The sequence below is a fragment of the Mytilus trossulus genome, chromosome 7 (assembly GCF_036588685.1).
Source record: "Mytilus trossulus isolate FHL-02 chromosome 7, PNRI_Mtr1.1.1.hap1, whole genome shotgun sequence".
Lineage (NCBI taxonomy): Eukaryota > Metazoa > Mollusca > Bivalvia > Mytilida > Mytilidae > Mytilus > Mytilus trossulus.
Window position 1 is genome coordinate 48,122,691 of NC_086379.1, and position 23,701 is coordinate 48,146,391.

Here is a 23,701-nt window from a genome sequence, read left to right on the forward strand (position 1 = left end):
TGTAGTCTATATAAATCATAAAACAACATATAGACACTAATAATCAAAAAACATATAATTTTCAACAATAAACATATGTCTGAATCACCAAATCTCAAACATATAACTTGCAAAGAATTCCAATAAAAAAAATCAGGCATACAAGCCTATGACCCACCATTCAAGACACTCCCGACTTACGACTAAAGCGCTTATCCTAGTTTCGTACTTCTAGTTTTAGGGATTAATATGTTTTTGTTATAAAGCAGGTTTGATTAGCCAGTAATCCAGGTTCAATTCACCATTTTTTCTTAAAATGTCCTGTACCAAGTCGGAAATATGGCCGCAGTAGTTATCAAATACATGAAATAGTTCGATTCTATATATTATGACCTTTGCTTTTGTTGCACTGCAGTGTTCCCGTTGTACTTTTGTTTTCCTCTTACAGTTGATGCGTTTCTCTCGTTTTTTGTGTGACGCAAATTTGTTTGTTCTCAATTTATTTATGACTTTTGATCACAGGTACATTACTGTTTAATTAACTTTGTTTTGCTGAAACAAAACCCCCGTTGAAATATATTCTTAATGATATCTGCAGTCATTTAAGCGATAGTTCATATCGTCTAGGTTAGACGAATTTCAAAATCAGTTTATATTATGGTGATGACGTAACGACCACTTAAATGGGCGGACCGGCGCGAAAAAATTTAAATGAATTAACTAATAAACTTCGACATTTGTCAATCCAGATTCTTTAAAACGTCACAGAAACAAAGCAATTTATTTTCTAGACATTGTAACTTAGTTATTTTATTAGCAATGATTGAAGTTGTGTGTTATCTTCACTCCCCAGTTTTTAACCAAGATCTTTGAAACTTCACAGAAAATATGTACACATGTTAAAGTGTGCACTTAATATTACGGAATTGTTAACAGTTATATGTAATCATCTCCTATAGTTCCCACTCTTATCTTGGGCACATCACAGAATTGAAATTATGTACCTGCTATTATCGAATATCGTATAACAAATTACATAGAAATAATAAAAATAATAGGTCACCGTACGATTTTTAACTACAAACGTTGATTGCTTCTTGATTAGCCTTCAACCGAAACGGTTAAATTCAAACATTTCACAAGTAAAAGTATATTGATAATCAAATGTTCGATTGACTATGTGACTTAAAGTGACATACAAAAACATGTTACTATATACAGCTGATATACATAGCATTATAAATGCTGAATAAACCAATTAGAAGTCTAATAAAGGCTGAATAAACCAATTAGAAGTCTAATAAAGGCTGAATAAACCAACTAGAAGTCTACTTTTGATCAGCAATAAGCTATATTTAACTGGTTACCTAAATCTGTTTGGATACACTCTTTTTAATTGAATTCAAAATCAATAAAATAAGTTAAATAATATTCAAAGTCACACTATCTAGTCAAAAAGAAAAAATCGTTTAAGAAAGGGATGAATCAAACTGTTTTTATATTTCCTAAAATTAAAAATAAATTTCCAGTTCGATTTGTATAAATGATTGCAAATCGAACGAACTTTAATACTATGGACATGACGAAGGCTCATAGATATATAGTTGTACGTCCATCTAAATAGGGTATTTCGAAAACAGACATCCAATATTTTGATATTTTAATCAGCATTACAGAGGACAGCAAAAAGAGTCGAAAGACAAGAATGCAAATGAGATGAATATTGAAAAGTTTAGACTACACTAGAGGTAAAGGAGAGGGTTGAGCAAAACATGTTTAATGTGTGCTCTGGTCACAAGTCAGGAACCTCTGGCTTTGTGTGTCTTAGATATAGGAAGATGGGGTGTGAGTGCCAATGAGACAACTCTCCATCCAAATAACAATTTAAAAAGTAAACCATTATAGGTTAAAGTACGGCCTTCAACACGGAGCCTTGGCTCACACCGAACAACAAGCTATAAAGGGCCCCAAAATTACTAGTGTAAAACCATTCAAACGGGAAAACCAACGGACTAATCTATATAAACAAAACCAGAAACGCTTGTATATTTTCTTTTAATTTTGATTTATTCGAATGTTTCAATCTTTAGTGTGACGTTCATTTTTCTGACTAGTAAGATATAGGTTACTGCTGATTGTGGGATCAACTCGTTGCGTTTAAGGCCCATTGATGGTTTTGGGCTGTTTATAACTGTTTTATTGCACAAAATTTAATATGATAATTGGTAACCTTTATGATATCTTTTGTGTGTTTTTCCGCAATTACGGAAATCTATTCATTGTTCAATAAGTATTGAATTTTATTATACCTAAATGATTGACTTAAAACTGTAGTTTACAAAAGATTTAAACACCAAGATCGAAAGTCATTATATGGGTTGTAACTGATTAAATCTCCCGAGACAATACGACATGACCACAATTGAAACTTCGATACAATACTGTATTATGTGTAAGCTAGGAAGTTTAAGTTATACTTCCGCATCAAGGGGTTGTTTAAAAGTATTCTTTTAAAATGTCCGTGTACAACGTTGTATTTTTCTGCTATCTGTGCCTAATTTGTCAAACGTCAAGCAAAATTACTGTTAAAACAGGTATGTTGTTCTAATGTTCTAAAATAGTAGATTATTGCAATGATCAAATACCATGACTGTATTCTCTAACAGCTGTTAATAAGTGCTAGCAGGAATTGGAATGTCTTTTTAAATGTTGTAATGTTATACATCTTCCGGTGGCGCTTAGTGAAGTAGTGTGGTTGGCCCAGAGCGTACATTTTATTTAAAAAAAAAATTGAAGTGTTTAAAATCAGCTGTGAGCTGTGTAAAACTGTGGTTAAACGATGTCAAACATTACAAACTATCAAATCTTTATTTATCAAGTGTAAAAAAAATCCGCCATTTTGTTTTGTACTGAATGTCAGGATCTGAAACAAGAAGCTCTGCAACGTCTAGTTCATCAACACAAAAGAAAAACAAGGACAAAAGAAAAGATATGAAGAATGGCTGGTCTTGTTAGTCATCTCAGAAGGTATTCAAAGGGGAAGATGAAAAGATTGTGTAATGTGAGTATTGTACTTTTTATTGTAATCGTTGTTTGTTACTCTCAGATGCTAATTATGAGCACTTTAAATCACCGTTCCGGCATTGGTTTGTGCCACATGAGAGACCAAAGATATGCAAAATTTGAGGACAGATCATAAAGTTGAAGCTAGGTGTGGAAAATTCAAAGAGGCTATGGAGTGGAGGACATGGTGTCAAAGCTCGAGAAAAACATTAAATATAAAGTTGATGATCCAAGGCCAATGATCTGAGACAAGAACTTGCTAGTAATACTGACACACTAGTTATCAAAGGTACCAGGATTATAATTTAGTATGCCAGACGCGCGTTTCGTCTACATAAGACTCATCAGTGACGCTCATATCAAAATATTTATAATGCCAAACAAGTACAAAGTTGAAGAGTATTGAGGATCCCAAATGTCAAACAGTTGTGCCAAATACGGCTAAGGTTATCTATACCTGGGATAAGAAAATCCTTAGTGAGGCTTCAGCTAAAGTGTTTGAATCTAGTAATCAGTAAGTTTTAGTTTCAAGAGACAATGCACTACGTGCAAAGAATATAATCATATTTGGTGCAGCAGAATTGGAAGAAAACTAATGTAAAAGTAGACACGTTGAAGACACAAACTTTGTAAATAGACTTTTTGATTTTCTTGATTTCGATAATAATTTGACAAGGTTTGGTCACCGTAGAAAAGAATAAGCAAATAGTGATTCAGATGATACACACACAATGAATTAAAAACAAGACCGATAAGGATCATCTTTTAAGATGCAGAGGCAAACCAAACACTGCAAATAACTTGATGAATCATACAGACCCTCTTACAAAATTGAGTATAACACAAGACATGTCAACGTCAGAAAGGGAAGCTAGTAAATTAAAACTACAGGAAGCAAAGGATTTAAACGACAAAAGACAATTGTGGAAATTTATGCACATTGTACATGTTGTAAGAGGCCAACCGTGGGAAAGGCGAGTTGTATAAAGCATGTAAAGTGAAGATAAGTTAGTTCATGTTCTGTTAAGTTAGTTAATGATTTTCATCATAAGGGTTTGTGTTGTATATACACAAATTAAGATAGCGTTATGAATAAGGTTAGCAAGTTTAAAGCCAGGTTCCTATATGATGCTGATACATCAGACATTATAGATATTACAGAAGGTCGTTCCAAAAAATAATAATATGAGAAATATTATAACAAAGGCAGACTCAAATTCAAATGGATATGAGTTATTTCCACGCAATTTTACTAGTAAGGCAAAGTGGTGAATTATAGTCTATATAACAACACTATCCATGCAACAGAAATAGATATTGACTCTGATTTTGCAGAAAGTGTATGGATTAAGATTCCATTAACAGGACAGGAACATTTATCATACTGATGTATATACAAAAGCCCTTCTCCAGATGAAAGTAAACACAAGACTTGAAATTATTTATTGAACAAAGCAATCAATCTTGGTAATTTTTACACTAATGTTTTGATAAATGGGGATTTCTATTTCCCAGATATAGATTGGGAGAACTGGACTGGTAAGACTTAAACAAGTACAGAATTTATTAAATGTCTTAGAGAGAACGTTTTAGGATGGTCGCTAAGCCAAATAGAATTAGTATCAACCAAGACCCTTTCATACTAGATTTGATAATTGTGAATGATCTTAATAATTTAGTAGATATTGAGCACCTACGCCCTTCAGGAGCTAGTGACCATAGCGTTTTAAAATTTGAATATATGTGTTAATTTAAATTCACACAATCTGCTATAGAGGGATTAAATACTATAAAGCAGACCATGATGCTATGCGACATGTACTAAATATAGATTTAGAAAAAGAACTAGAACATAAAAATACTAATTATATGCTCAAAGCTTTTATGTACACGTTAAAGCAGGCGGTGAGTAACATAAGCAACACGAAGGATGCGACATGTGAAAAAGGATCTGCTTACCCTTCCAGAGCACACACCGGAGATCACCTCCAGTTTTTGGTGGGGTTCGTTTTGCTTAGTCTTTAGTTTTCTTTGTTATGTCTTATTTGTCTGTTTTTCTTTTTAAATCTTAGCCATGGCGTTGTCATTTAATTTTCAATCTATGAGTTTGACTGTCCCTCTGGTATATGTCGTCCCTCTCCAAATTATACGATGAAAAAGTATGAAGGCGACCGCACTAACCTAAAAATTATGAAACAGAAAAGATATTGAAGTAACAATTGACATGAAGCTGTCATTTGAATATCATATTCAAAATCAAGTTAAGAAAGCTAATCAGATTGTAGGCCTCACTCGTCGTTCAACTAGACCGCTGCATATCTACGTTACTATTTTAGGCACTTGTACGACCGAATTTGGAGTATGCAAACAGTATATGATCACTTTACAGAAAGCTGACAAAATTTTAGTGTTTCTTTTTTTTTGCTTGTCTTTTCAAAGTTTTCCTTTTTGGTGTTGCCTGTCTTTATTAGACTTATGACCTCGATCGCATCCTTGGTACTTTCTCTCTCTTTTATTCGCACCACTTTTTTCAATAGTTTGATATAAACAAAGAAAAATATTTTAATGGGTTTAAAGGATTTCAGTACAGAATAACAATGAATCAACAATTTTGTTCTGTAGCAAACTGTGAGTACGGGAATCAATATTTATAAAAAATATCGCGTTAATGGATTTCTTCAAAATAACAACAGCAAAAAAAGTCAAAAATAGTTATTATATTGCAATGAGACATTTATAAATAAAAAAGCAGGGACATCATACATATGTAAAAATGTAAAATAACATAAACTCCAAGAAAAATCCAGTGATAAATAGTTTTGGTTATGTTACAAAATCATAAAGGTGTCTCAAGTGCCTGCAATAATTAGATCCTTAAATTTATTAGTATTGCTACATGCATAATATTTTGACTATTGCTACATGCATAATATTTTGACTATTGCTACATGCATAATATTTGGACATGCTGATACCCTTATCGATTTTTAAATTCATGCTGAATTTCATATAAATGCGATATATCGACCAAATGAGCATACCTTGTAAAAAGTAGAAATATTGTTGCTTATGAATCAAATACATGTTCTTTGATGTGTTTGAATACAAAAATGTTCTATGTAAAAAATAAGACTTTTTCAGGTTTGGAGGACCCGTACATACTGTGTGAGTCACAAGAAAGTCAAACACTTGAATGCCCTCCAACAACAATCATCCAGATTAAAGATGCCATTTATGGTAGAACAGTTGGAAGCGTATGTCCTCGTACCTTAAATTTTCTCCAATCTACTTCGTGTAAAGTCACAGTTACCAACATTCTAGTGAGCAACTGTAATTACTTACAAACATGCTTATTAAAAGCTTCGAATGATATCTACGGTGATCCATGTCGTGGTACATACAAATACCTGAATGTTACTTTCAGGTGTATCAAAGGTATATATATTAGTTAGATAGTTGGTCTTAATCTAAAACGTAGGTTTTTTCAAAAAATATAATAAAAGTATGAATCAAGGAGTTTTGTTTTCAAGCTTAAAGCTGTGAAAATTTATCTGATTTGTAGAGAATATATTTGGAAAAATCACTTAAGAATTAAAACTAAATATAGAATTTCAAAATAGAATATGAAAAGATGTCTTTTATAAGAGGTTTCTCGACAACTTATGAACGGAAGAAAATCGCTCTAACTTCACGTAACCTACCGTCACGAGAAACAAGGGAGCATTCATTTATTCAATAACTTTGACTTTGGACTATCAGCTGTGCATTTCCTTTCTAAATGTCTTTTAAATAAAAATAAACACGCAGGGCACATGCACTTGTCTCAGTAGTTTTCCCTTTTATAAACCTTAATATAAAACAATTGCACGGTTCTTAACCCGCATTTTAGAAGAATGTTATTCAGTGGCGAAATTCCGTTCTATGCCGATTTCTCGGCTGTCAAACTCACTAAAACATGTAATGTTGTAAATCTAAATTGATTTATCTTCACAAAAGTGTGTAAAGCTGGTAAACGAAAATACACTAGACACAAAATGCAGCTACTGTAAAATGACACTTTCATCTAGAGAAAGTAAAAAAGGCATGATTCAATGGTCACATTTGAATTTTTCACATGCTTCTGTCGTATATGCGCCCAGACACGACACACACTTGAAAAATTCTTCCTGACTATCATTTGTGTTACACTGAAAATGTTTGGCGCTAGTATGGACCACAGATTCATGCCTTCTTTTACTATCTTTAGTTAGATAAAAATGGCTTTACATGAAAGTTCAGCTTTGGAAGTTGTGTATATGACGTATCACACTGCCGACAATGGTGGCGTGTTCTATCCATCTAAAACATAGATTAAAGTCTTAATACGTACACAAGATATACGTTGTAGCTACTTCTATTTCCATTGTCAATTTTAATTTAGTATGCACTTGAGTAAAGCTATGCAAGTGACTTGCCTTTCTTCGATGCGATTGCTGAATTTTTCGATATAAAGATATGACTGTACTTCTTCTCACGCATTTATGCTGTCCTCTATCTAAACCGATCCCCTCACGCATGAAATAATGAAAATTGACAGTTTTCAGATTTATAAAGACATTTGGATCAATTTGGGACAGTGTACACGACGCCATTAACGAAATTCAATTACATTGACAGAAAAAAAGCAAATTTGAACTTGTATGTCTGTTGATAAGACCATCTCAAAATTCAAATGTCATTTTTTTCGGCAATTACTCGTATGACGATTGATTTTGTGGGAGTTTACTTCATGCACAACAGTAAATGATACATGTGTCTCTTCGTTAAAGTAATCAACACAGCATAGCATTCTCCGATTTTCAATATTTTTGATCAGTTGAATTAGAAAATTGCGATTTAGAAATGTACATTCCCATCGAAGCGGTGACAATCCACTCATAACCGGAACATCCTCTCATGGTTTTTATTTCTGGGTAGATTACCAGCCGTGTATATTGAGCACATTACTATTCAATCGAATTGAAATAGAAGTTAAATCAACGCACCATGCGATTTTTTTCTTCAAAATTTTTATTTCTTTTTCAAGACAACAGAGTTGAGTTTTATATATCGGATACTATATATACAATGAACAAAACGGTTTCATTTGTTATGTTATACACATTTTCCTGGTATTTGCCGATGGTCCTTCACGAAATTTTATAGGATATAAAAGTTTAGTTTTCCATTTGTCTTTATAGAGGACGTACACTTAGTACATCAGGCAAGGACTTAAAGTGTTAATGCGCTTATTTAACATGATGTTTTATCATATACCATTACAGAGCAAATTCAAATTCTTACTAATTTTTTCATGTTTTAGAAACTGTCAGATCACGTGATAACACTTTCATTAAGTGTACTATTTTCGGATCCAAAGTATCTTTTATGATTTTTTTTGAACGATCCTTTAGTTAAAATTGAGAATGGAAATGGGGAATGTGTCAAAGAGACAACAACCCGACCAAATAAAGAGTTAGTCTGAATTACTTTCTCCCATTCTATTACCTTCAAATTTTCGGTAATATTTGCTTGCTTGAGGAGTTTTGAATTCAGCAATCAGGTATATATTTCTGTAGCTGTAGTTGGCAAAACTTTTAGGAGTTTTTTGCCCTCAATGTTTTTCAATTTCGTACTTCATTTGGCCTTTTAAATTTTTTTCAATTCGAGTGTCACTGATGAATCTTTTGTAGACGAAACGCGCGTCTGTCGCGAATACCATATTTCAATCATGGTTTCTATGGTGAGTTTATTTTAAAGCAGTAATTTTCACACAGCTAAATGATAGGCCAGTTTGTTGTAGATGAACGAATTTCATCGAAGTCATCGACACAGCTACCAACAATGTTCTTTACGGCATCGCCAAGTTCAATACCAACAACTGAACAACAATTGTCATTTTCTACAACTGGTACGTACAATTGTAATGATGTAGATAAGTTGCAAATGCTTGAAATAAAATTCGTATATCACGGCCCAGGCCATGTGTACACACCTAGGCACTTCGTTCTTTACAGCATCTGAAAAATTCATCATCATAAAGTAATTTTCTACAACAGGTACGTACAGTTGGAGTTTAATAATCATTTAGATAAGATATTAACTAGATATTCGATAAGCCACATTGTCCACTTAAACGATCTTGTTTTAATAAAGGTTTTTGTTTGTGGATTATTTATTATGAGTATTGTGATATATCTTACATTCTAAAAATGGCATTTAGTCTTTAAATCTGAATTCATTATTACGAACAACATAGTTGAGATTAATATATCGGATACTGCAAGTAACACAACGATCTTCATTTGCGATGTGATTTATATATTCAGGTATCCTTCTCGCTTTTCATTTGGAAATTAAATTTAGTTTTTTCATTTGTCTTTTTCTTTTTTCGTACTCAAAGGACATCCGGCAGGGACTTTAATTGTAAATGCAGTCATTTAACATGATGATGTATCATATATCATTCAAGAGCAAGTGCAGTTCTTTCTAAATTTTTTTATCTCGTGATAGAAACTCTAAGATCACGTGATTAAATCCTCATTAAGTTTATTGTTTTCGAATCCAAGGTAACTCTGATCATTTTCTGAATAGTCCTTTATCTTAAATACTTTCTCCCTTTCTACATAATTTTGCAAATTTTGGTGTCCTAAATAGTTTATTAGTTTCTTTAAATTGTTTACCAACCTGATTGTGTTGTTGATCTATAAAGGCTATTCAACGGAAGCGTATAACGCAAATACCTTGATTCCAATTATTCTTTAAATTTTGTATATATGTTCGTCTGTCATTTATTAATTTCGGATGTGATTTACTAGAAGTTAAAAAAACCCAACATACATACAAGGTCAAATCGTTTTGATAAATATGCATATTAGGATTAATGGAATACTTGAAGTGCAATTATACATAAATTAAGACTGATTTGTGCATCAGAAAAGTATATAAATTAACAAGAAAATAGATATAGTATAGTAGATAGTCATATTTAATTTGAAAGATAAAAAATAATGTCATACAATTGTGAAACCTCCTAGTCAAATAGACAAAATGATCTTCTGCTTGAAACTGAATTATTAAGGGAACATTTTTTTAGGATATGATAAAGATTCTTCGTTTTTAATGCGTTTTGTTATTTGATTTTGCCATGTGATTATGGACTTTCCGATTTGATTTTCCTCTGAGTTCAGTATTTTTGTGATTTTACTTTTTGATAGATAGTCATTGAATTTTCCTTTCAATATAATGAAGTAATTCAAGATGCTTGGGTAGCAATTTGAATAGAGAAAACATAATTTTATTAATAAAACATCTTCATTCTATACATTTATGGCCAAAGGTATCTTTTTTGTATTTTAACCTACTTTACACAGTTCCCAAAAGAGTGCTTACTTTGGAAATATATTTATATTCGTTTATAGCTATATTAGCAGGATTGATTTTTTTCTTCGGTTAACCTAAATTTACTCAATTTTCTTTGTAATATATATACTAGCAGTAAAACGGATATCGTTTTTGGTGGCCTTTATATTTTGTTGTTCAGTGTGAGCAAATGCTCCGTGATCAAGACCGTACTTTAGCCTATGATGGTTTACTTTTACGAATAGTGACTTAGATGGAGAGATTTCTTATAAGCACTCATACCACATCCTCTTATAATATTCTGATCATCATTAGTCAATGATATGATCTAATTATTTTACTTTGCAATGACTACAAGAGGATAAATTTTAATATATACACACTCCTTCATTAATAACTACTGTTGTTTCCTTTAAATCTTAAATAAGAAATAAAATAAAACAAAAGTTTGTGTTATAACTCAAAAGGTTTGCGTTTAACGCAAAAGGTTTGCGTTATAAAGCAAACATAGGAAGAAAAAAAAAATGAGTGGCGCTAATAAGATTCCATACTATTCTGATGTGTGATCAACAAAAGTTTCTAAACAACGCATAATTTCTATAATTTTACGAGTTCTTCACAGAGTACTGTTGGTAAATATATTTGTGAAACTTGATTTCTGTTTGATAACCAGAAAGCACAATATCATGTAAATCAATCAAAAATTTGTTAATGTAAAGGTAGTATTTCCTTGACTGATCACATCGGAATGATGAACCTGTTTATTGTAGATGCTCAATCATCATTCAAATCCTCGACACACCTACCAACACAATTCTTTACAGCATCGCCAAGTTCGTCCTCAAAAACTGAACAACAATTGTCATTTTCTAAAACAGGTATGTACAATTGAAGATTTATTCTGTAAATCAGAAGTTAGAGTCTTCGATATCCCGAATGTACCAATCTTATATTTAATAATTCACAAAGAAATCTTTTGGGTCTACTATCTATTATTATGTGAAATGTACTGATTATGGTGTTATTTCATTCTTAATGCGAAAAAAAATCATTTCCTAAACTAAAGAGTTGACATTTACATTTTTACTTGTATCGGATACTGCTACTCACAAAAAGCTCTTTATCTAAAAATTAAGTAACACAGTAATACACATAATCATTGTTTCATTATACTTCGCTACCGTTCATTTGGGAATTAGCTTTTAGTTTTTAATTTTTGTCTTTTCAAAGAGAAATTGGAGATAAGGCATGATGTTGAATTTCAAACGCACGAATCTTGCAGGAATCTTTATCAGAAATCCTTCGAAATGGAATATACTATGCTCCCTTATATTATACATCTTTAGAAACTTGAAGGTCACGTGATAACACATTGATTAAGTTTAATACTTATGGATTTACAAAATATTTCATTTAATACGTTTTGAGAGGCGATAGCTTTTGTGTTTTTCTTCACGATCCTTTGTTTTAAATACATTCACCAGCTCGGTTAACATCTTCAAATCCTCGAAGTCCTTTTATTCTTGGATTGAAGTTGATTCCAAGAATATGTGTGTTCCTTTAATTACAGAAAATCGGTTTTTGGTCAGCATGTATTTGCAATTAACATGATTACGTTCATGAGTACTTATTATCCTTTGCGTTTTGTTCAAATCTGATGACTAACAGATCTTCGTTGTGAATTCTCACATACTGTTTTACAATTTTTCTAGTAATCTCTGAGTTATTGTTCTCTTTATTGTTGTTGTTAAACTGTATTTAACTTTCGAATTGCTTTTGTACTCCTTGCTCGAGCCTTTAAAAATTAATTATCATTGATATACCATTTCAACTAACAAAAAAGAATAAAAAGAAAACACATATCTCTTCTAGCTAAAGATGACGAACTTGAAATGAAATTTAAGAGGTTGTCTAAATAAAGGATAAGTTTCTAAAGTACCATTTTAGTAAATTATGGGTTCAAAAATACACAACGCTTGTGAAGCGATCATGCAAAATATTTATTTAATATCAAAACAAATGATCTTGCAGACAGTATTCTAGCATTGCTATAATGACGCCACGAAAAATGTTTTTATATATAGAACATTTCACAAAATCAAGATCTAGCAACACAAATCCAACATTGTAAGGAAAGTACACATTCCATGCCTCAAAAGTCACTTAAAATGTTACGAAAATAGATTTTGAGTTAAATCTTGTATAATAACATTCAAATTGTTATTGTACGGATCACCGATATTTTTTTTAGACATTTTACTAGTAGTTGAGTCATTTTGCCACTAGAGTAGATCATTTCATAGTATATTTGGTTCCCAGGTTTATTTTTTTCTGGAATGTTTAACAGCTCAGAAGAATAGTTATCATTTAGACTTTAATATCTTAATTTCAAAACAAGATGTTTGAGCTCCTCTTTATACAACCATAACACTTTTTATTCGATAATAAAACTGGGAATGGTAATGGGGAATGTGTCAAAGAGACACAATCAAACAGATGAAAACAACACAAGGTCTTCAACACAGTGAGAAAAAAATCGAACCAGGAGACGGGTTTCAGCTAAATTTGTGAAAATGGAAATCTCAAAGTGTACGCATCTAAACATTGCTATTATACACATGTTTATATTTTGTTACCGGACCGTTCCAAACTTTTATGGGTCAGTCAACATTTTCAATATACCGATGAAGAAAAGCCAAATCTGCAAACTACAACCAAAGTTAAACCAAAAATGTGCACTGTTTGATTAAGAATAAAGGACAACCCAGACTCACCAATAAAAAATATTTATACATGTGTTTGCGCAGTTTATTAGTATATTTGTGGCCTTAATGATTTCTTGTAATTAAAAGAATTATGCACAAGCTGCTTATCAGAATAGCGGATCTCTTCGAAGTACGAACTAAAAGAAATGCCAAAATCAACACTAATCTGGTTCTTATACATTTGTTCTATATCTGATTTATATACAGTAAAGAGGAAATCGCTGAAAGTTCTTATACGTATTGATACTATTGCAAGCTAATAATTCATATTTTATTGTTCAAGGCCTAGCTGTTGGAATATCGGTTGCTATAGCAGTGATCATAGTCGTAGCATGCGTTCTAATAATCCTGAGAAAACAAAAGAGGTTCGTGTTAAGCTATTTGTTATTTTTTCTTAAAAAAAAAATTGGTAGCAAAGTTATGGTTAATTTCTTGTTTTATTTTCTATGAAATGAGTAGGTTCAAAAAGATTTAAAAAATGACCCAAAAGTGTTAATCATTAATCTGAAAAAGAAAATAAAGCGTAAAAACATTGATAGATTTAAACATCATCATTTTTTTGGCATTGCATCAATATTGATGAATTTAGTACATTTGCATATATAGTGCACTAGTTGTAAACTTTAAAACATAGTGATGTCTCAGACACATTACATTTAATATACCGTGCTCCATTAAAAAACTGATAAAATCAATCGTTATCAACCAACGAAAAGAGTGAAAATAACTGTCTTATTCCTGACTTGGTACATACACTTTCTACGTAAATAGAGGGTTAACCATAATTCTATACCTTCTAAATCTCCAACTTGTATATGTTAGTGTTATTTATATTTTCTGACATCATGCATTGACCCATCTCATGTTCTATGATGATGTTTACTTTCGGTGAATGAAACTTTTGATCAGGACCAAGAGTCTTGGCAATGTTTCCGAGATGCAATAAAGATGCAAATATAGATAAAATGTGCAACAATACCATCGAAAGAAAATGTTAACGGATTTGGTGTTAAAGTACTAAATGTTTTGCTTCGTTTAATTCATATTTTTATTCGACTTGTTACCTATTCTGTGACATTAAATCTTCTGTACTAGTTTCAAAAATCGAATGTCGGGTAATTACAAAATAATAGTCACTGCTAGTCATACGTTCTTACTTAACTTTAAAATAAGTTTGAATTAACAGATTGGAGTTATTTAAATATATTTTGGAATAATAGAGGTTAGGATTACTATAGTAACCAAATTAGTTTTTTAATCCTAGGTTTAATTATAAATTGAGGCTATTTGGCAATCTCTGCACTTTTGTACCAAATGCAAGACGGCATATATAAACAACAAACAAAAATTATAAATGTTTCGTAGTGCACTAATGTTACAACTTATATTGGTAAATTAGTTTTTGTTTTGCTCTACGAAGTTTACGTTAAAATCATCTAAACTTGGGACTTATAGACACCCCTTTAAAAAGGCTTATATAAAATTGAGAATGGAAATGGGGAATGTGTCAAAGAGACAACAACCCGACCATATGTAAACATCGGCCGCACACTTAAATGAGGTTTTGAAAAAATGAAATCAAAACATTTTAAAGTTCATGCGTCCAAAGGGCCTTTCTGGATTTACATTTATCAAACCATTGTATTGTATTCATAGACAAATACATTTTAAGATTATAAAATTCTCTAGTTAGTTAAAAAAAGAAAACTCAAGGAGCAGTTAATAATATTGCAAACTCTTTTTAAACCTAACTTTAGAAGCGATTTAAAAGCTTCTATGCCTTAATTTTGACAATGCATTATGATATAAACGTCAGACAATTTATCAGTAAAAATCATCATCGTGATTTACCTCTATATATGGCAAAAGCAAATACAATATTATGATAACATCAGGAAAATATAACTGTTGTGTTGAAATTAAGCTTAGAAACTGGGGAAGGGTCAGGTTTCCATAGTCAGTCAACAGTAACATGTAGAATTAAAAAAAAATGATATTTTTCTTACATTGATCTAATATATTTTTTATACTACAGCTTAAACTGGCGACTCTTGTAGATTTTAAAATGCATATTCTAAAATAGAACTAATTTTCTAATCTGAACGAGCATGTTGATAATGCGCAATATGTCATACTGTTTCTATACCATGTAAAACAAAGACACCAGGAAATGTGCAAGCTATTAATACTAATTATGATTACTGAAGATAAATGATGAATTCTATTTCAGTTCACCAAAGAAAGAGTCTACACAAACACCAACAAACAACCATGATTACGTTGGAACCCAGAATATAGCAATGCCAAGGTCAGAAGACTCCTCTGAGTTTAATGATTTGAAACTGCGCCGTGAACCTCATAAGTATGGCGAACTACAGTCTAAAAGCAAGCCAACAGGTGATACATGTTATGACTGTATTGATGCTAACGAACATGCACGGGAAACAAATGTTTTAAGTGTCGAAGGGTTGCCTTCAAGATCTTGTCAAGAATATGCAATGTTAGATCCTAGTGAGAAATGGAATACGGAATCAAATACATCTCCATACCGTGACACTGGTTGTGACGACTATACTGTTCTTGGAGCGGAGAAAGCAATAACTAATCATGCTGCTTACCCTCCAAGCAACCACTTAAAGTATAAAAACAATGAAGTTAAATCTTCAAATAATGCTAAACGCGATAATTACGTTGTTCTCGATCCAAAATTGACAGGGTTCAATCGAATGAAAGACACTGGAAATGATAATTTCGACCCAAATCCTAGAGATATAGTGCATGGTTCAACGCATCCTTTAAAAGAAAACACGAATTGTTATGAGCTTGCAAAACCTGTATTGAATGATGGAAAGGAAAACACATGCCATAAATATGATGGAGATTATGGATCTTGTCAAGATTCAGATTACCAACTTAATGCCGGACATCCAACATATTCTGAGGAACATGTTTACAACCACACTGTTGATGACGTATACGATTCGACCTCACACAACAAAAAGAGCACTGTGCCAGACAACACCTACGATTATTTCTCTGGCAATCAAACTGATGATGATTATAACTTACCTATGAAAATATAAAATGATATTCATACTAAAAATATTCAGAGCGCAATATCAATGTTATTACTCTCACACCATTTAATCTTTTATTATATGTTATTTTATTTTGTTTTTACTCCACAATCGATGCTTTGATTTGAATCCAACCATGAAAGTTCACATGAACGTCTTAAAGTATTTATTTTGCTCTTTCCAAGTTCATGAGTTTTAAAAGGAACAAAACATATTAAAAGATTGTAAAAGTTGCTTTTCCATTGCCACTATGAATGTGTGACGTACTTCTTTTTTCTTAAACTAATTTACCAAAGAAATGCCTTAAAATGAAGTCGTTCATTAATTATAAACATTACACTGACTAAGAAACAAATTCTTTATTTTATTTGTATTTAATGCGGGGTTCACACATTGCCGATTATTGCTCCCGTTTGAGATCAGACAGCGATACGAAGCGAAAAGTGAAAAAGTCTGATTACTATCCTCAATTATCTGCAATGTCCTATCATTGTTTGATCGCAGTCGTTTAAGTTCGTAACAGATTCCTACGGGTCGGGAAGGGTGAATAGTTCGGCGAAGCACCCCGACAGTTAGGTGCGTCCCGTAACATTCGGGGAAACTCAGCCGAATAAGTACACTAGAAGTCGGATTACAATCGTGCCTATGTCGTGACAGATTCTGCTGCATCGGATCATAATCCTAACAATATTCTATGTATTCTGGATGGTGTCCTGTGGAACGGGAACGATCTGGAGAAATTTTTCATTGCTGTTTTTCTGTTTGAGTCCAGATTGCATCCAGATCTTGTCGAATGCGAACCGTTTTTGCCGAAACCGTTCCGGAACAGTCCCGTCATTCATACGAAATTCGTCAATAATACCCACGTCAGAGTCCCGACAGAATACAATACGACTGAGACCAGACAAAGCCGTTTGCAATGCGATACATCGGACCGTAGGATTACGTTCCGACAGTACCTGCTGATCCCGATTATGCCGAGAGTTTTCGAACGGATAACTTCCGTCGGCGTCGGTTCACTGTCTGATCTCTGTCGGATTACATTCGGTAGAATCAGGACACAGTCGTAACAGACTCGGTCGAAATTTACCTGACGAAAAATACAAATTGGATTAGAAACGGATTGAGAACGGGATTATCGGGATAAATTCGTTTGAAAACGGTTGAATATCGACGCTTCTTGAATTTCCATCCACGATTCACAGGATCTTGATCAGACTTTTGACAAATTTTAATCGGGAATGGTCCTGTCAAGGACGGCAGTACAAATCGTGAACGTGTGACCCCAGCTTAAAGGTATAAGTTAGATAATTGATTACAGTTATCAAAGGTACTAAGCTAATAATTTGATACACCAGATGCGCTTTTCATTTACATTGGACTTATTAGTGACGCTCAGGTCCAAAATAGTTAGAAAACCAAACACGTATAAAGCTGAAGAGCATTGAGGACCCAAAATTCCAAAAAAGTTGTGCCGAATACGTCTAAGGTAATATATGCTTGAGAAAACAAAATCCTAAGGATTTTGATTAATTCATACTTTACAAACAGTTAACTTATAAAAATGACCATATAATTGATATTCAAGGCAACATCGAAGTGCTAACTACTGGTGATACAATCGTGGGTGAAACGTGAGCATTAACGACCCAAATAGTTCTGCCAAATAAGGATAAGGTAATTTATGATTTTTTACCGGATTTATAATAACATAAGCAGCACGACTGAAGTCACAGCTTACCCTTCCAGAGCACCTCAGATCACCCCCAGTGTTTGATGAGATTCTTGTTGTTTAGTCTTTAGTTTTCTATGTTATGTATCCTGTACTGCTATTTGTCTGTTTGTCTTTTGTATTTTAACGTTCTGTAAACCTTTCGTCCAATCCATTTGTATAATTTGTCTTCTTAGTTTATTTATTGAACATACGTTTTTCGTGTAATAAGTTATTTTGCACGAATGACCACTTGATGAGGATTTTGTTTAATGAACTTGAATAAATTGATAAGCATTGGTTATTGATTTGGGGGTGCACGGCGGGTGGCAACCAAATGTTGTCCGTGCATTAACTCATGAACCGTCGTGCATTAACTCATGAACCGTTCAACCAAAGCTTTTAAATTTGAGTATGTTGTTACTGACAACAAAATGGAAGTCAAGATCAATAATGAGCATTTTGACTTTTACGGTTCTGAAGTTATGGTTCTTGAAAGATTGAAAAATGGCGTTTCCAGTCCTGTCTGTGCATTAACTCAAGAACCGTTCGTCCAAAGATTTCAAAATTTTAATATTTTGTTACTGTCAACAAAATGGAGGTCAAGTTGAATAAAGACCATTTTTACTTTTACGGTTCTGGAGTGACGGTTCTTGAAAGATTGAAGAATGGCGTTTCCAGTCCTGTCCGTGCAATACCTCATGAACCGTTCAACCTAAGCATTGAACATTTTGATATGTTGTTACTGACAACAAACCGGAGGTCAAATTTAATAATGACGATTTTACTTTTTCGGTTTTGGAGTTATGATTCTTGAAAGATTAAAAAAATGTGCTACCAGTCATGTTGTTGCATTTACTCATTAACCATTCAACCAAAGCTATTCAAATTTTATTATGCTGTTACTGATTACAAAATGGAGATCAAGTGTGATATTGATGATTTTCACTCTAACGGTGCATCAGTACTGGGGTTCTTATTGTTTATTCATTCGTTTCCTATGTTGAGTCATGTCTACTATTGTTTGTCTGTTTGTCTTTTTCATTTTTAGCCTTGGCGTTGTCAGTTTATTTTAGAGTTACGAGTTTGACTGTCCCTTTGGTATCTTTCGTCCCTCTTTCATGGTTCTTGGTTTCATGGTATTGAAAAATGTCAGGACACGGATAAATATTAATAAATCAGGTTTGCTGTTGCTCTGGCAGCCTCTTGTTAGATTTAATTTTGGATAATGAACTTCATCGAAACCTGTGAGGTTTGATGTATTGGTACTTGCTTTTATATGGCAACTACATGGACACATATAATAGTTATCAAAGGTACCAGGATTATAATTCAATACGCCAGACGCGTTTCGCGTTTCGTCTGCACAGGGCTCATCAGTGACGCTCATATCGAAATATTGAAAAAACCAAACAAGTACAAAGTTGAAGAGCATTGAGGACTCACAACTCAAATAGTTGTGTCTAATAAAATTGAGAATGGAAATGAGGAATGCGCTAAAGAGACAACAACCCGACCATAGAGCAGACAGCAGCAGAAAGCCATCAATAAGTCTTCAACGCATCGAACAACTACCGCACCCGGAGAAGTCCTTCAGTTGGTCCCCAAACAAATAAGTACATTGGTTCAGTGACAATTGACGTCATACCAAACTCCGAATTATACACAAGAAACTAAAATGAAAAATCATACATCAGAGGCTCCTGACTTTGTCTTTTTCTTTTAGCCATGGCGTTATCAGTTTGTTTTAGATTTACGAGTTTGACTGCCCCTTTGGTATCTTTCGTCCCTCTTTTATATAGCTATATTCCTTCAAATTTATTTCTTCTTTTTCATTATATGTGAAATTGATAAAAATGTTAAACGTGAAGCTCCTTTGCGATTTAACTCTATACGCCTGTTTTTGTCAATCTTATTGAGTGATTTATTAACCGAGATTTTCCGAAGTCGTGTTTGTTGAATTTGTAACTTCATGAACTAGTAAATCACTATAACAACCATGAATTATGAGTAGATCTGAAACATATAAAACATAGTTTGTGAAGTCCGTTTTATAAAATGCATGTGACACAAGAAGACAGAGACAATAAACAGCTATGATAGACCTCTTAGAAGCATACTTCAGTTGTAATTGTGTTCTAAATTTGATAGTCTATAATCATGTATATATATTTTGTTTTTAAGTGCTAAAGGTAAAGTCACCCGATCCAGAATGATAGAATATACATTTTCATGAAATTGTCTTTCCGTACGAAACATTTCACTGTATAACTGACCAATTGGCATGAGGTTATCATTGACTGAAAGGTTCACACTATTTCGCAACTTTCTTTCATCGAAAATTACCATACGGTCTATAATAATTACCAATGTTATGCAACATATGGTTGCGCGTGTCTTCCCAAACAATGTCAAAACAATGCATAGAAACACAAATGGAAAACGAAATTGATCAATCCATAATTTCATGGTTATAGCACCGAATGTAAGAATTGATTGCTCTTTTGAAATGTTAAGGCGTATTTTTTATTAAATGAATTGAACGAGTACCCATTTGAAGTAGGGAAACTATTGTCTCAACAACAAGATGTGCTTGTGTTAAAAGTTTTACAGCCTTAATTAAATGACAAAACACAATCAGTTTTTATAATTTCTTGTTTTTGTTGTTAGAATAGGGGTGTTACCTTTCTATTTGAATAATATACTGGGAATCATAATATACTATTTCAAAACCAACGACATATCTCATTTCAGGTTGTTGCTTAAGAGAGTTTAAGTTTAAATTAACATGCAATTAAAACATGTTAGCAAGAATATAAGTAGCATACATAGTTTTTAGAAAATAGAGGAATGATAAAAGTAAACGCCAATCCGTACTGCTATTCATCTGTAATATAATTCACGTTGTTTACCCTTTTTGTCATGGTAACTGATATATAACATCCCTCCCCAAAAACAAAAAGTTACTGAATTTTTACAACGGTCAATATGTTTATGTGTTTATGTGTTAAGAAACCCAATATATAATAATTTCCAAATTAAAAGTTTACATTATTATGTTAATCTCTCACACTCTAGTAACCGTTTAAAAACAAACGTATCAACGCTGCAAAACCAAAAGTCTGGCATCTCGGACTCCTCCCTCGGATGACCTTATGCACGCATTAAATTACAGTGATACACACATAACAATGGCATTTCATACTAGACAAACTGATATCATTATAAATAGCTGAATACACATTTGATAATATCATCAGAGACCTTAAACTCTTAAATTCAATAAGGTTTTATTTATGATAAATATCACACCGCTAAATGATAAACACATTCACATTAGCTTAAATTCAAAGTTAACAAATATCGTAAATCAAAATTAACATCAAAAGTATCTGGATTCCTAAAATCAACATAGTTAAAAATATGTTCTCGTACATAATAAATTCATCAGCTTTTCTTTAAATAGGTCTTCTTGAAAATCTCGAAACCATGGCGATACAGTTATCACTAAAACACAGTACAGTTAAGAGTCAAATAAAGGTTACGGCGGAATGAACACAACAGCAATACAGTCAACATTACGCAATACACATCACACGTGTAGAAGGTTCAACGGATATATCTGGGTCAACAGTAAACATGGTTCTTTTGGTGAAATTGAAAGCTTAGACTATGCATGGCGATACAGTTATCACCGATACAAACTGAATAATGTCAAATGAAAATAGCAAATATTTAAACAGGATCCAAATGTAACGAAAATCAAATAATGTATGATGCAATGAGATTATTCTCACGTTGTTGAAAACGGAATAAGTGTAGACATCCATTAATAATTCACAAAGACAGTACGTACACGAGACGTGACATGGTCTGTTTTTCTTTCAAAAATCCATTTATATTTTTTTAAAAACAATAAAGTGTTCAGAATCATGGCGTCATGTCAGGATCCACCAGAAACAGTCGGTCAACTTATATGTAAAAATATCCAAAAGCCAATGAAAATAAAATTCCCCAAAATGTGAAAATCGGTATTTAAAGATCGCTTAGGGTCCTCACCATATAACAGACTAGGGGAATAGCTCTGGTAGCATGGATGGAGGCGATTACATACGGACACATAAAAACACGTCAACTTCCATTTCTACATTTTAATCAGACAAAGATGACGGCACAAACATAAATACAAAATACTGACAAAAGGGGAACACCTCTCTCTTACATACAGAAACATAATCTGACCATACATACTGAAATATACCCCCCAAAAAATCTTCTTTGTCTATCTGTCTGTTTCTAGCAATGACGTTGTGAGTTTTATTTTCGATCTACGAGATAGGCTGTTCCTGTGGTATCTTTCGCCCCTCTTCAACATATGAAATTGCCTGTACAAAGTCAGGAATATGATAGTCATTATCGATTGGATTGATGTGTATGAGCATTTGATTGTGCCTTTTGAGTAATGACTTGCCTTTTTAAATTTTCCTCGATAATCAGTATTTTTCCGACGTAGTCGGTATAGTTTCGGTTTTTGCCCTTTGAACTTAAGGACGCTTAACTATGACAACAGAATACGCATGCTCGAAAATCCTTTCTGTGATTGGACAAAATGCCGTCATGGTGGGTAGGGGTGGTTGTGTTTGAAAAAAAAAACATCTCGTTAACTATATCGTGATGAAAAGCAAGTGAAAAACTATAAATATTTGAACTAGATCTTACAAAGATTTATATTTTTAGTAAAATAATTATTTCTCCAATAGCTCTTTGCATCCATGACAGCTGTTTATTTGTGACAATCATATAATTTTTAATGTAAACTTTGTTGTACAAACGTACATGACTCTAAGACCGCACCGACGCATGTGAGATTTCCGCGGGGTTTTGGTAAATGTAAACAGAAAGATACGAGGACCGAGAATACTGAAAACAAACAGAGAAAACGTTATCTAAATGATAAATCACTTATTTAATTATAAGCAGAATATTCACAAAACAATTTGTAACGTACTTTTGTTTGTAATTCATTGATTTTTAGATTGGTAGAGCATTGTTGTTCACAAGATGGAGGTAGTGAACGGGTGTTTCCACCAAGGACAATTTGTGTCAAACTATGCAGGTTTTCAGTGCACTGCAATCGCCATTTATGCACTCATTACCGTATGTTCAGTAAATCCTGTGTTTTTTTACACCAGATACATTGTACAAAATAGTCACCAAACACTCAGATGGAGATTAAATTAAAGAGGTCCTGCATCATTAAGTCAATGTGCTTCTGAAGGTTATCGAAATGATTGTTTTAAACATATACACAAATTTAAATACGTCGAATAACTTTTTTAAAGATAGTTCTTCCTTTTCTTTTTAACTTTTCAGCTAGCTATAAAAGGTTTGATCTACAACTTCTACGTCAGAAAATTTCTATATCAGGTCAGGAATATGACAGTTTTTATTCATTCTTTTGATGTATTTGAGCTTTTGATTTTGTCATATGCTAAGGAAATTGTTGTTTCGTTATGTTTGATAATTTACTTTTTCGTAACATATGAATTGATGGTGAAAGATTTCTCACACAAGTCCTGAAATAATTTTAGAGGTCATGCTTTTTTTGTTTACAAACCCTGCTCACTGTATTCAAGGAGAGGGATTTTTTCTATGCATTATAAAATATAAATCACTATCACTGAAACACATGTATTTAAATAATGTGAGTTGATTTCTCGAATATT

General features: G+C 32.8%; 1 protein-coding gene across 1 annotated transcript; it reads left to right on the top strand.

The window, feature by feature from the left end:
* Nucleotides 1–11,167: 11,167 nt before the first annotated feature.
* LOC134727085 (uncharacterized) lies at nucleotides 11,168–16,341 on the top strand. The gene is made up of 3 exons (XM_063591473.1): nucleotides 11,168–11,300; nucleotides 13,471–13,552; nucleotides 15,418–16,341. The coding sequence occupies exons 1-3, from the start codon at nucleotides 11,171–11,173 to the stop codon at nucleotides 16,268–16,270; spliced, it is 1,065 nt and encodes a 354-aa protein (XP_063447543.1). The 5' UTR covers nucleotides 11,168–11,170; the 3' UTR covers nucleotides 16,271–16,341.
* Nucleotides 16,342–23,701: the final 7,360 nt, after the last annotated feature.

Excerpts from the sequence above, each read along its gene's own strand:
- LOC134727085 (XM_063591473.1), top strand. The coding sequence starts at position 11,171 with ATGATGAACCTGTTTATTGTAGATGCTCAATCATCATTCAAATCCTCG. Across the intron at positions 11,301-13,470 it reads ATTGTCATTTTCTAAAACAG|GCCTAGCTGTTGGAATATCG; the intron begins GTATGTACAATT and ends TTATTGTTCAAG. Across the intron at positions 13,553-15,417 it reads ATCCTGAGAAAACAAAAGAG|TTCACCAAAGAAAGAGTCTA; the intron begins GTTCGTGTTAAG and ends ATTCTATTTCAG.